The 13,790-nt window shown below is 41.1% G+C and overlaps 1 protein-coding gene across 1 annotated transcript; it reads right to left on the bottom strand.

Annotated features, from left to right (window-relative positions):
* Positions 1–6,311: 6,311 nt before the first annotated feature.
* LOC112180712 (conserved oligomeric Golgi complex subunit 1) lies at positions 6,312–13,768 on the bottom strand. The gene is made up of 9 exons (XM_024319272.2): positions 13,608–13,768; positions 12,693–13,474; positions 11,272–12,614; positions 10,463–10,657; positions 9,910–10,178; positions 8,772–8,951; positions 8,330–8,510; positions 7,650–7,966; positions 6,312–6,570 (listed from the first exon to the last, which is right to left on the bottom strand). Exons 2-8 carry the CDS (start codon positions 13,447–13,449, stop codon positions 7,793–7,795), a joined length of 3,099 nt encoding a protein of 1,032 aa, XP_024175040.1. The 5' UTR covers positions 13,450–13,474; positions 13,608–13,768; the 3' UTR covers positions 6,312–6,570; positions 7,650–7,792.
* Positions 13,769–13,790: the final 22 nt, after the last annotated feature.

Below are 13,790 nucleotides of genomic sequence, written 5' to 3'. Positions count from 1 at the left end.
TCCATCTTAACCTGGATCGCATCTTTCCATTTAGGCCAAATTTCTCTACGAACGGAGCATGGTTCGATATCATCGGACTCAACAAACTCATGCGCAACGAAATACGCACCTACATCATCAATTATGATGGAGTTTCTCTCCCCTGTCTCATGTACACTAGTGTAATTTTCATAGAGCTCTATATTCTCAAGAATAGGTTCTGACGCTGAGGCGTTCCCCAACGATAACCATAACCCGGAAGATTCTCATAAGACAGATTTTGAGTCTTGATGATTAAAGGTTTGAAATGTGCCAAAGTATCCTTCGAACTGATGGGCCTCCCACGCATCCTAGCTGGGGCCATGGCCTGTAACACCAGAGTGCCACTCACTTTGGCGTTGGCGCCATGCCTACCTCCGTGTAGGGTGATGCTACGTCCTCTCGTAGGGACGTACTTCCTTGCAGGCATATTTGCAGCAGATGTGTGATCTCGTCACTTTAGTAGGGATCGAGATGAGACATAGTGGGGACAAACCACGACAATTCCTGTCGTTCCTGCTGAACATCTGTATTCTTATCTCCCCCTAACGACGGGAAGACTGTCTCATCAAAGTGACAACCCGCAAATCCAGCAGTAATGAGACCGCCTTGCAAGGGCATTAAGTGGCGGACGATTGTTGGAGTCTCAAATCCAACGTAGTTGCCCATTCATCTGTAAGGACCCATCATAGGGCGCTGTGACGGCGCAATTGGCACATAAATAGCTCACTCAAATATGCGTAAGTACGATGCTTGTACCCAGTCACTAGCTGTAACGCAGAGGTACATTGAGTGGCGGTGGGTTGTAGACGAATTAGCATAACTGCATGCGATATTGCATCACCCCAAGCAGATATAAGGAGGTTGGTGCGCATTACCAATGTCCGGACTATCATGGTAGTCATTTCCGCGAGACCATTTGGGTGTGTTCATGGGAATATGATGTCCAACATCAGTCCCATTGCAATAACCATCGAAAGTCTTCAATGTAAACTCTCTAGCATAGTCAAATCCAATTGACTGAATAGGATGATTCGGGGAGTGAGCCCGTTGTCATATGATATGTGCTAGGAGTGTAGCATAAGTAGCATTTATAGGTGGACAATGGCACAACACGTGACCAGCGTGTTTGCGTGTCAACCAACATCATGAGATATTTATACGTCCGCAAGTTGGTTAAATCAGTCCACAGAATCCCTACGGATTCGATGTAAGAAAATAATGAGTATTTTATATCCTTTGCATAGGACTGTCTCAGTCCTAATTTCCATAAGGAACAGGCTTTGTAAAACGAGCGAGAGGTTTTAGAAGCAACCAATGAGAATATTGGTTAGGCCTCTGCGTCTGAAACGCTAATTAAAGCAAGCTGGTGATTGCAGCATCACCTAGGGCGCCATCACCATGATGGTCGCCATCCATGGCGTCATGGATAGGGACTGCGCCAGCCCTAGGCTGGTGGTGGACGGAGGCGGTACCCTAGGCTGCTGCGTCGGTCACACTTAATCCAGAAATCAAGTTTTGATTCATGCTTCATTTCGCTCGAACGAAATGATGTCCATGTGAAGTCTTTAGTAGACGGATCATCATATCATGACTAGGATGATCTATCATGTCGTGACAAAGACAATATGTGTCTAAATCTAAGAGATCTTCTCTCATAACTTTTATTGGATTAATAGCTCGAATAGTGACATAGAGTCCACTAGAGAGACACATAAACTTCTCTAAGATGCGCTTTTGTTCGCAATCATTAGAGGTATTGCAAAGGAACTCATTTCCGTTCTCTACATGCATTTTTGCATGGAATCCGTTGGCTATAGGGTACGATTTGCCCTAAGAGTGTAGAGAGTTTCTGTGACAGTAATCAAGGTGTCATTTGGCAAGTGGAACTTGGGCTATTCCATGTCCTTGAATTACTACCGATGGCCCAGCCATCGTTGTCACAAAGTAATATGCTCAGAATCAAAATTGAGTCATAATGAAAAGAACTCGAAATTTTATTCATAAGCCAATGGAGTTACATCATTGTTTCTTTGACTAAAGAAAATCTAATCCAAAATGCTAGCTAATGCAAAACAATGGTAGTCGTCTAACTTCTTTCAGTGATTCCAAAATAAATGTGACCAGGTGAGTAGAGAGATGTCGGTGGAGTAAGGCTCGCTTAAGTACCACTAATCTCAGAACCTTCCTAGACATCACACTTACTTTGGGTGAGCCTACTTTGAAGAAAGACCAAACCATTGGCATTTACTACAAAAATATATGGCAATTGCCTATTACATTTCTTGGAAAAATAAAGACTTTAAACAGAATTGGCTATCTATTTATCCTAGCCAGATTTGTAGTCTTCAACCCTTCACTCTAGATCATCTTCTTGATCTTCTTGTTCCACATAGTGAGTGAGCTTCTCTTGCTTCACAATATGCTTTGTAGGCGGTGACAAGTTCTTCACGAGCTCTACAAATGTGTGCCCAATGATCAGACACTCCACATCAAGAACATACATCTCTTTGCTCTAACTCCATTGATTGAGGCGCTTTGAAAGCGTCATTTAGATGGCTCTTAGTGTTGGTGGCGCCACCAACATGGCCAGAGGCGTTGCCTCCCTCTCTCTTTCCACGTTGACCTCTTCGATTCCGTGTTCGCCTATTTTGGCGGTTACCTTCCCAAGTAGAGCTATTATATGGACCAGAACGTCCAAAAGTATCCCTAAGATTAGGGTTTCGCTCTTGGCGCCCTCTCTTTGGGGCGCGACTATAATTGGATTCCGGAATATGCTCTGTTCCCACGGATCTCGAATTATAGTTCTTCACAAGAATGTTGTCACGCTTTTCAGCAACATTCATAGCTCCAATGAGCTCATGAAATCTTGTGATCCGTCTTGCAGTAACATCGATTCGATAGTACTTAGCAACCATCAATGCAGAGACGGGGAAGGTAGAGAGAGTCTTCTCAATCAACATCGCATCTGTGATCTCTTTACCACAGAATTCTATTAAGGATTTAATGCAAAGTGCTTCCGAGTTGTAGTCAAGAACTGACTTGAAATCACAGAAGCGGAGGCTATGACATCTCACTTCTAGGTCAGGAAGTAGGGAGTCACGGACGTTGCTAAATCTTTCTTCGAGTGAGACCCACAGCCTTCTGGGGTCTTCTTCATTCATACACTCGTACTGGAGCGAATCATCCATATAACGAGCCATTAGGATAATGGCTTTCGCCTAAGCTGCTCTATTTGCTACCAAAGCTTGAGCTTGCTCAACAGTTAGCACGTCCTGGCTAGGCTCGAGAATCATATCCAGGATTCCATCAGCCTTGAGATGCTGGCGGACATCATGAACCCACCTGTGATATCCAGAGCCAGTTATTCCCAATGGAGCAAAGTCCAATTTGTTCAGGTTACTCATCCTGAAAGAGAACAAGAAATTAGGGTTAGTTTCGGAGCGTAAAAGACTACCACGAAAACATATAAAATTTCTGAGCGTAGTCGCTTCCAAGAAATTAGGAATTTCTGAGCATAGTCGCTTCCAAGAAATTTGATTCCAAGAGGGGTTGGATTAGATCGAAACAATGATATGTTTGTGGTCGATCTTAACTTCTCAACAAACTCTAAGTTTGGAAGACTCTACAAGCTCTAAGCTTGGAGTGAGCACGAACTCCCACAGTTCGGCTTAATCAAGTCTCCCCTATGATGAAGAAAGGGGGTAGAAGAAGGGAGTTTGCAAGTCCCCGGAAAAGAAGAGAAATTGCATTTAAAAACTCTAAAAAACGGGAACGTTTAGTAAAAAATACCTTGGAATAGGTCGCCGGAAAATTTTGGCCGAAAAAAGTGGTCGGAAAAAGTCGCCGGAAAACTGTCGAAAAGTCGCCGCAGGTAGCCGGAATAGTGGCCGGAAAGTTGACAGGAGACGGTCAACCGACGTTGACCAGAGTTGATCGGTGCTGACGCGGACACTGGTGCTGACTGGACGCTGACACAGGCGCTGACGTGACAGTGTTGATGTGGCGCCTAAGGTGGATGACGTCAGTGGGCCACGTTGCTGGGCTTCTGGGCTGCGCTGTGCTTCTGGGCTTCACTGCGCTTCTGGGCCTCGTCGATCCTTCTGGGCTGGGCTTACAGGGACAGGGCAGAGAGAGAATCTGCAAGCTGAAGGTGAGGCGGCGGTTCAGGGCAGGTGGACTTCTGGTGAGCAGTTCAGTGACCTTTTGGCCGGTTCCGGTGGTGAAATTTCCAGTTCCGGGTTTCTGGGGTGGAGACGTTGCAGGTGGTGGAGTATGGCTGCAGGAGGTGGTGAGGAAGTCTTCGAACCAGGCAGAGAGGATTTCGGTATTTCCGGGGACCGGTTCGAGTATTTTCCGACCGGTTCTGAAGGTGGCAGCGCCGGTTTTGGCTTCCTGGAATTTGGATCTTCAAGGTGGGCGGCGGTGGTATCTGGAATTTCAAGGCTACGAATTTAGGGTTTCAGGGTTAGGGCTTAGTGCTGATAATGTGTTGTAGAGAAACTGAAATTGAGAGGAAATTGTCGTGTGTTCTCATTGATAATAGGGGTCTCTTTATATAGAGGATTATAATGTATAGAATCTCAATCATACAAGGAAAGTAATCGTACATTGAATAGGAATCTAGATCCTTCTAATTCAACCCTATTACCACTAAGTCAAGTAACCTAGGGTTTGGGCCAAACACAAATAGAGATATCCTTAAACAAAAACCAAATTCCCTAAATTTATAGCAATCTCTAAAATTTTAAGAAAGAATTATGAAGATTTTAGAGATAGCTGTAAAATAGGGAATCTGTTGGAGTTGAGAAGAAAAAGAGGCTAAAGCTTTGACTTTTGTTTCTTTATAATACAGAAATTATAGGAAAGTTATTGAAGTTTCTCTAAACTAACCTAAAGAAGAATGAAAATTGTATGTCAAGAATGGCTCCTTTGGAATCATTTTTTTTACCACGAATCAATTTTTCATACTATAAATCCCCTAATATTTTTAATAACCCAAAAGAAACTCTCATATATTCCTAGGAAACAAACTTTTCTATCCTAAAACAATCCAAAAATAGCCGTACATTCATACTGATTCTTTCGCAACTCCATTCAAATCTTGTAAACGCACTAAGAGATTAGTGTGCTTCTTCTTTTTTTTTTCGATGAGAAAAGGAAAATTACTAACAAAAACCCCTAACACAACCTAGATCATGGAAATCAAAATTGAAAGCATGAAGGACATTGAGAGGGAGACTGGAAGTCCAACTAGCTATATCTGTGTTGCGACCCAAATTAGCAAGAGCATCAGCAACAAAATTCGCCTCACGCCAAACGTGATTGAATTCAATATCCGAGAACTGTGCTGCCGAAATCTTGATATCAGAAACTAGCATATGAAGCTTCCAAGGAACTGTAGTCTTATTATTGATGCGATCAATTAAAATTTTGGAATCGTCTTCAACTTGAATTTTAGAAAAGCCATGAATAGCAACCGCTTGTAATCCTGCTCTGAGTGCTAAAGCTTCCGCCACAAGGACATTTGAATAACCAAGCCGTTTAGAAGAGGCCGAAACAAGCAAACCCTGATCATTTCAGATGACAAAACCTGCAGCACCTTGATTATTATTTCGAACAGAACCATCCAAATTGAGTTTTAAAAAAATCAGTAGGCGGAGGAAGCCATTTAATAATTTTAGTAGTAGGAGAAGGAGAATGAGTAACAGCAGGAGCATTATTAGAGTAAGCAAGATACATATTAGCTGCTACTAATAAGCCACTTGAAAAGCCTCCTTATGAGTATCTCTGAAAATGAGATTATTTCTGGCTAGCCAAATGTGATAACAAATAAAGAGAGCCTAGAAAAAAAAGCTAGTAGAAGGGGAATGGTTACTAGACGCAGTATGTTCTAACCAATTTAGGAAAGAGTGTTGCCAGTCCGAAGGATTAAAGTTCCAATTTGAGAAGCGCCAAACATTTTGGAGAAAGAACAATTAAAGAAAAGATGATCAATAGTTTCAAGATCAGAAGAGCACTAAGGGCAAGAGCGATCAATATACATATTAGTGAAATAGTGTCTCTTGTTTTAAGACGACCACGTATAAGCTGCCGAGTAAAAACCTTAATTTTAGGTGGAATAGAGAGTTTCCACATCTTAGTTAGCATCATAGATCTTGAATGAGTTAGCGTTTTCCTCAGTCATGAATGAAAGTTCTAAAAAATATAAATAAACTATTGACTCCATCTTGCAAAATTCAAAGCTAACCTTAGGAGTGCAAAATACAGCTGCATTATATTTGGAAAAAAAATATAAAAAAATTCCACATTATATATAATTTGAGCAAACATCAAAACTTCCATTCAAATGGAGGCAATTTTACAAACATATGGTGACAAAGGCGCCACTATGCAATATGACCCTAGAAAGACGATGAAAGTTATAGTGAAGCACCTAACAAACATTAATTAGTTACAATATCTACAATGAATCTGAACATGAATTAATCACATCCTCAATCTGTGTTTGAAAATGGTATTAAGCATCTCCAAGTCCTCCGGTACACCAGCCTGCAACAGAACAATAAACACAAGCAAACCGAACAAAATCAATCATGTTGACCATCAATATCTATATAAACAACTTAATAAGAATCAAACTTCTACTACGGATTTTTTTTTTCTGCTCAATTTTAAATATTGCATGTGAAACCTACAATGCAATAAATTTCACTGATCCAAACTGTTCATGCTTTAAATCTCCACTCATAAATCATAATTCCAAAATTGCAGCCAAATAAGAAAGTCTTAAGGTAACGGGGCTCAAACGAACAGACAAACACAACGTGTTAATGAATTGCATAATTTTATGCACAGATATGCATAATTTTATTCATAGTTTTCAGAGAAATCATAGAACAAGATGTTTAATTATTTCATATGATGCAGATCCAGTTCTATGGTTAACAAGACTTTAATCAATGGGCAAGTAACAACTTACGAACATAAATTTTATGAAGATAAAAACGAAAAATTGAAATTTCGGTCGAATTAATGTGTGGTGAAGACTGATGCCAAATTACAGTCATTGTGTTTAACATTTGAAGACTGATTTATCATATTTGAATGCATTTTAAAGAAAAATTCTTTATTCTAAAGCACGGGAGTGGGATGAACGGTAGCACTCCAAGTGATTGGACGATTTTGCCCCTCCCTCCTAATCTAATTACACTCATTTGCCCTGCCACACCCATTGATCTGCTGAGCCACCCCCTAATTACTATTGACAATGGCGTCTCCATTTCTTTTTACAACAGTGATGATTTCATGTCTGCTTTCCAAATGATCCTTCATAAAGGTAATATAATTCTCCCCAGCAACCATTGTGTTTTCTTTTTATTTTTTTCTTTTTTTTGGGTTTTTGTTTCAGAGAAATGATTCTATTAACTCGTACGAAATATAAAGCAGCCAATGAACCAACATAGTTAGGTTGGATGGGTAATTACTTAGAAGGAAGTTACCAAAACTCTTAAAGATTCAATGAAGGTTTTATTCATCCTAGATATCTTCATGAGGTTTTACAGATCTTTAGTTTCCAAATCCACCCTAGTTAAATCTCAACATACTATGGCATTATTTTAAGTGCTTACCTTTTTCTACCAGTTTTCAAATGGGCCCCGGCAAATACTGCACCGTAATCACATGCTTGGTGGGATCCCACTCTTCTCTTGACGATGAAAGATTACATATCTATATGGGGGAGAGAATATGGACAGAAGGGTTCTGAAGGCAATCAGGAGTCTGATCTGGAAGCTGTGAATGATGAAAGGAGACCTGCAGCATGGGCAGGTAGAATGTCACCAAATGTCGACATGGCAGCGGCTGATCTATCCTTGAATATGCCCACTTGCCCATCTGTTAGCATGGATCCCAGTTTTAATGTGCTCTCTCCAAATCTACTTCCAGCCTGCCCATTAAAAGGAACATCAATTTGAGAACCTAGCTATCATATGCCAAACAAGTGCAACAAAAACATTTTGTCCATATTCCATATTTGCATTATTACTGTATCATCAAAAAAACTACTCGTAAAACAAAAAATGTGTAAACATACATCATATACAGAAATTTGAGGTATATCAAAATCTCAAAACTATGTATCTGAATCACCATAGCATGTCCGCTGAACATGATTTGCACTATTATTCTGTCACTTGAAAATTGCCTACAAACAGTCGATGCTATTCAAGCATGACTAAAAATCTAGAATGCAACTGTAAAAAAGGAAAACCTTGTAGCAAGAAAATCAGAAAGAGATAGAAAGCTTTGCCTGCATGAAAGATTTTAAGATTGGTACTGCAACCCCAAAACTTGAGTTATCATCCAAATCAATACTTCTGGACAGCTCTCCATTTGTATAAGCTTTCCAGCTACTTCTTGAAGAAATATCATCGGAAGATGTTTGAATGGATGTCTTAGCTGCTGTCCCTCTTGAAGACAATGCTGGGGCACTAAAATCCAAGATGAAGTCAGAACTTAGTGTCCTCTATTTAGTGGTACACCCTTAGCCAATATGAATATGTATTCTTTTCAGAAAATGTAATATGGGAAAGCACTAATCCGTCTTATGAAATGGATCAACAAGTGCAACCAAATTTATACAGTTCAAAGTATATGAAAAGAATCAATTGACAATACAGTGTGCCTATGCACACTCATGCAATATAGGTAGTGACTAGGTATAAAATGATTTTTAGTATAGAAAGAGTAACCTGATTGGAAGGTACTTAAAGCGAGGAACTGAAGAGCATCTCATGATATTGGACTCTGAATTAGTAGGAAGTTTCTGAACAGTGTCTGTGTACATGCGATTAAGTTGCACAAAGAATCCAAAAAGGACAGCATGCCGGAGGTAGGACTGCTTCTCATTTTCCCAGAGATACGGCTCGTACCTAAAATGGGAGAACTTAGAAAACTGCATAACTACATATACAAAGTTACCAACTAACAAAATAAAAAGGTACGACATTAAATTGATACCCAGGATGCTAAAACAGATGCCTACAATCAGTTTTGAATCTGGCTTAAATTGTTAATGTACAGACAACAAGGTCATGAACTACTACACTCAACAGCCATTAGAGATGCAGACAACAGAATATTATAAGATTTACTCTTAGGTGAAATCCAGTTAAGGATTCTTGTCAGTGCATACATAATATCACCACACATCATTTTATTCCCTTTCTCAGCCACCATCTCTTTGCAGAGATAATATTGAGATATTGCATATAAACTATGCCACTTCAAAGATTTCAATTACATTCAGTTAAAAGAATTTGCTGTGTATACAAAAGCCTCACTATAAAGGCCTTTAACCTCACATGGTCTTACTTCATAATTCCAATCAAAACTAAAGCAAAATTGAGGACTGAAAACATAGATGACTGAAGTATAAATAGGTTTAAACTACTGAAGAGATGCATGCCATTAGTAATCAAATTCAAAAATAAGTACCCCACACACCCGACTTCTTTGTTGCATTAAAACTTTAGAAAGTGCAATGTTCTGACTAAAAAAAAAAACATTCTAGATGAATTTACATTCCATTTATGTTATGAATTAATATCATCAATTTCCATTAGCATTAGAGACTATTGTACGTGATCCACTATCAACAATGACCAGCTAGCCAAGAAAATAACCTAGTAACTTTTGAATATATATATATATATATATATATATATTTATATATATCTTTTCTTTTCTTTTCCTATTAGGGTAACTATTATTCACACCCGCTGAAGCTGAACAACGTGGGAATACAAATATAATATGACCGTCAAGATGATCATTAGAATTGTTTAAATCTCAGAACTATATATAATTGACAAGAATAGTTAAGCTTACGTAAGCCAGTCTATGGGATCCAATCTTTGTGAAAAATGATGTATCAACCCATCAAAACGCTCTCTAGTAGCTGACTTCATACGGCTTTGGTCCTGCTTCCTTCTGAAAGTACTTTTTGTCTTCCGCTCCTCATTCAAATTAGAATCACCCCCAGAGAGGACATCAAAAACAAATCTCAAGTCTAACAAAATCTGCAAAACTCCTTTTTCTGACACTTGAGACCCACCAGCATCTAGATTAGAAAGGAAGTCGCCATAAATGCCAATGACCTACATGCAAATATTCTGATCAAATAAAAAGAAAAATAGATCGAATCACAATGGGGCATTTAGACAAGAATCTCAGAAATCTATTGAGATTCCTCAGCAATAACCAAACCACCAAAAAACAAGAAGAAAAAAATATCACAGCTTTGTGTTATGATTTTGGAGGGGGAGACTAGTTTTGTTGTCTTTCTTTTGTAGCCTATACATAATAATTGGAAAGAATAAAAAACATATCAACGAATACAGAAAAGATGAAGTGAAGTAAGATACCAAGCAGAGTCGCATACCTTTTCCAACAGTTGTAATGCAAATTTTTGCAGAATTATTTTGTCAAGGACATGACCTCCTATTCGATGAACTTCTTCACATATACGGAATAGAAATGAGACAACATAGAGAGAAGGCATGGATGGGAGCCATATTTTCATCTCTGATTGGTTATCATCAGACTGCTCTTGCCTAACTACTGTCTCTTCCCAACCCTGCCCAAATAACAGAAAATATGAGAAATGGCTATTTGTATTCTAACCAACAATGTAGTTGCAAAACTACATATAGGGTAGCCTAATAAGCCAATAACAGAAAATATGAGAAATGGCTATTTGTATTCCAACCAACAATGTACTTGCAAACCACATATAGGGTAGCCTAATAAACCGTTAAATTGGTGCACCACAACTATGTCTTGGTTAGCAGATCAATGAACACCAAGCATACTTCAGAAAAACTAATACAATGTTGAGACACACATGATAGTCAGTTATTAAGTTAAGCCAAACCGTGGCTTAATTAAAAGCAGTTTGATGATTAATGCAGCCATTTTACTTTATGTCTGTTACATGTAACAACTGCAGCCCAGATGTTACACTATAATATTCAAGACCAGCTTGCAGTATCAAGTTTAGCTTCAGAAGTATCCACAACCTTTTAGTTTCACTTTCTCAAACAAAAGAAACAGACAAAATGATGAATCTTTTGTACTTCCTAATAAGTCTATAACATGTTGATTACTGATGATATTAGCTCTAAGTTTATGTTAGGTATAACAGTAAAGAAAGAAAAGACAACACAAAGCAGTCTGTTCAATGTGACCTACCCTCAGGGGAGTTGAGGATGACAAAGCATCGTCCTTTTCTAGATCACGGGCAAGTATAACTGAGAGCTCATCGGATAGCCAAGTCATCCAGAAAGTGTGCGCTCTAATGCGGAGATTTCGCATAGTCACATTAAGCTCTTCAAGTTTAGGGCTTGCACTTTGGCTGGCTCCAAGCAGTGCAGCAGTAGCAGATGAGGTGTGTCTTTTAGAGCCCAATGGGCTATCAAGCACATGAGAATCGGTGGGGGCTCTAGACTGTCTCAATAAGGATGGTAACTTGTCGAAAACTGCAGACTCACTTTCATTCACCCAAGACCTTGGAGGGCCAAGTACTAAGGGAATGTGTTTGGAGTGATTCTGCAATGCAAACAAGAGTCTCCCAATGAATAGAGCCCTTTCAACGGTTAGCAGCTTTTGCTTGTTGCTGCCCTTTTCCAAATTATCAAGCTCACTACTCAGTTGCTCCAATATGATGGATATAGTTTGGAAACACTTGTCTTGTAGATAGGGTGCCAGATTCTTTAATCTGACAGCTGCCTTTGGAGACTCCAGAAAAGAGAGGAGGTCATCAAGCACATCCTGACAGCTGCTATCCACCGCATCCCTAATATCACTAACTTGAGGACCAAAATAGAAATTGAGACAGTTCTCTTCACATGGCAGAGCAGTAGCCTTCTTACTATTGGATTTGGATTCTATAAACCAAACTCCACCACCTGCACCTAGGAATTCAATGGCCTCACCATCATTAATATTGGCAGCCGTCTTGAGCTTCTCAAACCTGGAGTCCACAATCACCTTCATCCTCCCAACAAATCCACTTTCAAAGATACTGTCCCAGAGGTCTGAATCATCTCCCAGAACAAGTTCACTCATTCTGCTCCATGGCAGGTCAATTTGGGATCCGAAAACTTTCTTGAGCCACTCCAAGCTTCCTTCCAAGACCTCTTTGCTATTCATAGTCTCCCTTATCAACCTCTCAGCGGAGGCAAGCTCTTTGCCGCTGCCAATAGCATCAATGAGATACCTGCCATTGATCTTATCCACCATCTGAGCTCCACAGTCCGCAAGCCATGAAGAAGAAGCTTTCGCAATATAGTCTTTGTCCAGCATAACCATGGCAGACTCCAACTTGTCCCTGAAGGAATTCCAAAGCTTGACCTCCTCATCCGGGTTGGGAATGCCGCCAAAGAGTTGAGATGCAGGAGGGCAACCCAAGACCACCTTGTAAAACAGGGGCATGTCGTTGAAAACCCGGAGAAACAATTCCCCAACCTGGCCCACGGTGACCTGAATAACCCTGAGGGCCTCGCAAAGGACCGAAACAACTTCGGAGCATTCAACTGCATTAAAGGTCAATTAAGTATGGAATCTGTTTAGAAATTTGATATGGAACCAAGTGAAAAACAGAGTGTACAGACCTGAGGAAGTGGAAGTATTCAAAATGTGGGAAACCCAGGACTTGCGGGTGTCGAGGAAGAGGGAGAGGACGTGTTGGGGAGGGAGGTCGTCGATGAGAGCGACGGCAGCCAAAGCGTCGGCGTAGGAGGAGACGGGGAGGTTGGATTGGCGGTGATCGGAGAGGCGGTCGCGGGCGCGCTGGGAGATCTGGGACTTGAAGCTGTCGACGATCTGCCACTGGTGCTGGAGGAGAGGAAAGTGAGAGAGGAAGGGCTTGTGGAGGGTGGTGAGGGTGAAGTGGACGTGGCTGGCGCGGACGTAGCGGGCGGCGGACTCGAGGAACATGGACTCGTCGAGGCAGCCCCAGATGTTCTCGGGGGTGTCGACCAGGTACTTGACCCGGCAGGCGATTCCGTAGATGCGGACGGAGGAGTCGGAGGAGGACTTGGAATCGGAATCGGAATTGGAGAGAGAAGAAGAAGAAAGAGAGAGGGAGTGGATGACGGCGTGGTGGACGGAGGAGAGGTTGCGGGAGATGGAGTGGGCGGAACGCTTCATGAGGACGATGGAGTCGGCGGAGTCGATGAGGTCGCGGTAGCGAGTGCCGACGAGTTGACGGAGCTCCTCCTTCTTGGCTTGGATCTGCTTCCGCGTCGTCGATTCGACATTGCGAATCTCGGTGATGCCTTTGGTGCGGAACAGCCCTTCCGCGTCCCTAGAAGCCGAAGCCGCCGCCGCCGCTCCTCCTCCCTCATTGCTCGTCGAACTCACTCTCATCCTTCCTTGCTCAGACCTCCAAAATCTGCAGCAGAATCAAATATCAATCACAAGTGCAGAAATTGCGGTTCCCCCCAAAAAAAAAAATAGGGGGAAGAACCAGAGGTAATATCTTCTTCTCAAGTATTACAACACAAAATATGATCGACAAGAAATACCTTGTAGAGGCGCAATCACTGCGTTTCTGGAGAAGAAGGGGATTGGTTCATCAAGAGAAGGAGAGATCCGGTGCGCTTCAAGATCTTAAAACAGTTAAGACTCGGAGACGAGAGTAAATACGGTAATCGGCTCTAGTTTCACTGAAGGTTGGCGAGATACCTAAAGTATCCTTATTGTTCTTA

The sequence above is a fragment of the Rosa chinensis genome, chromosome 7, assembly GCF_002994745.2.
Source record: "Rosa chinensis cultivar Old Blush chromosome 7, RchiOBHm-V2, whole genome shotgun sequence".
Lineage (NCBI taxonomy): Eukaryota > Viridiplantae > Streptophyta > Magnoliopsida > Rosales > Rosaceae > Rosa > Rosa chinensis.
The sequence above is the reverse complement of the archived record's forward strand: the minus strand, read 5'-3'. Positions and strand labels throughout refer to the sequence as shown.

What these genes read in the sequence shown, in the direction of transcription:
- LOC112180712 (XM_024319272.2), bottom strand. Translation starts at nt 13,449, where the DNA reads ATGAGAGTGAGTTCGACGAGCAATGAGGGAGGAGGAGCGGCGGCGGCG. An exon ending in GAATACTTCCACTTCCTCAG is followed by an intron (nt 12,615 to 12,692) that starts GTCTGTACACTC and finishes CCTTTAATGCAG; the next exon opens with TTGAATGCTCCGAAGTTGTT. An exon ending in TCTTAAAATCTTTCATGCAG is followed by an intron (nt 7,967 to 8,329) that starts GCAAAGCTTTCT and finishes TTTAATGGGCAG; the next exon opens with GCTGGAAGTAGATTTGGAGA.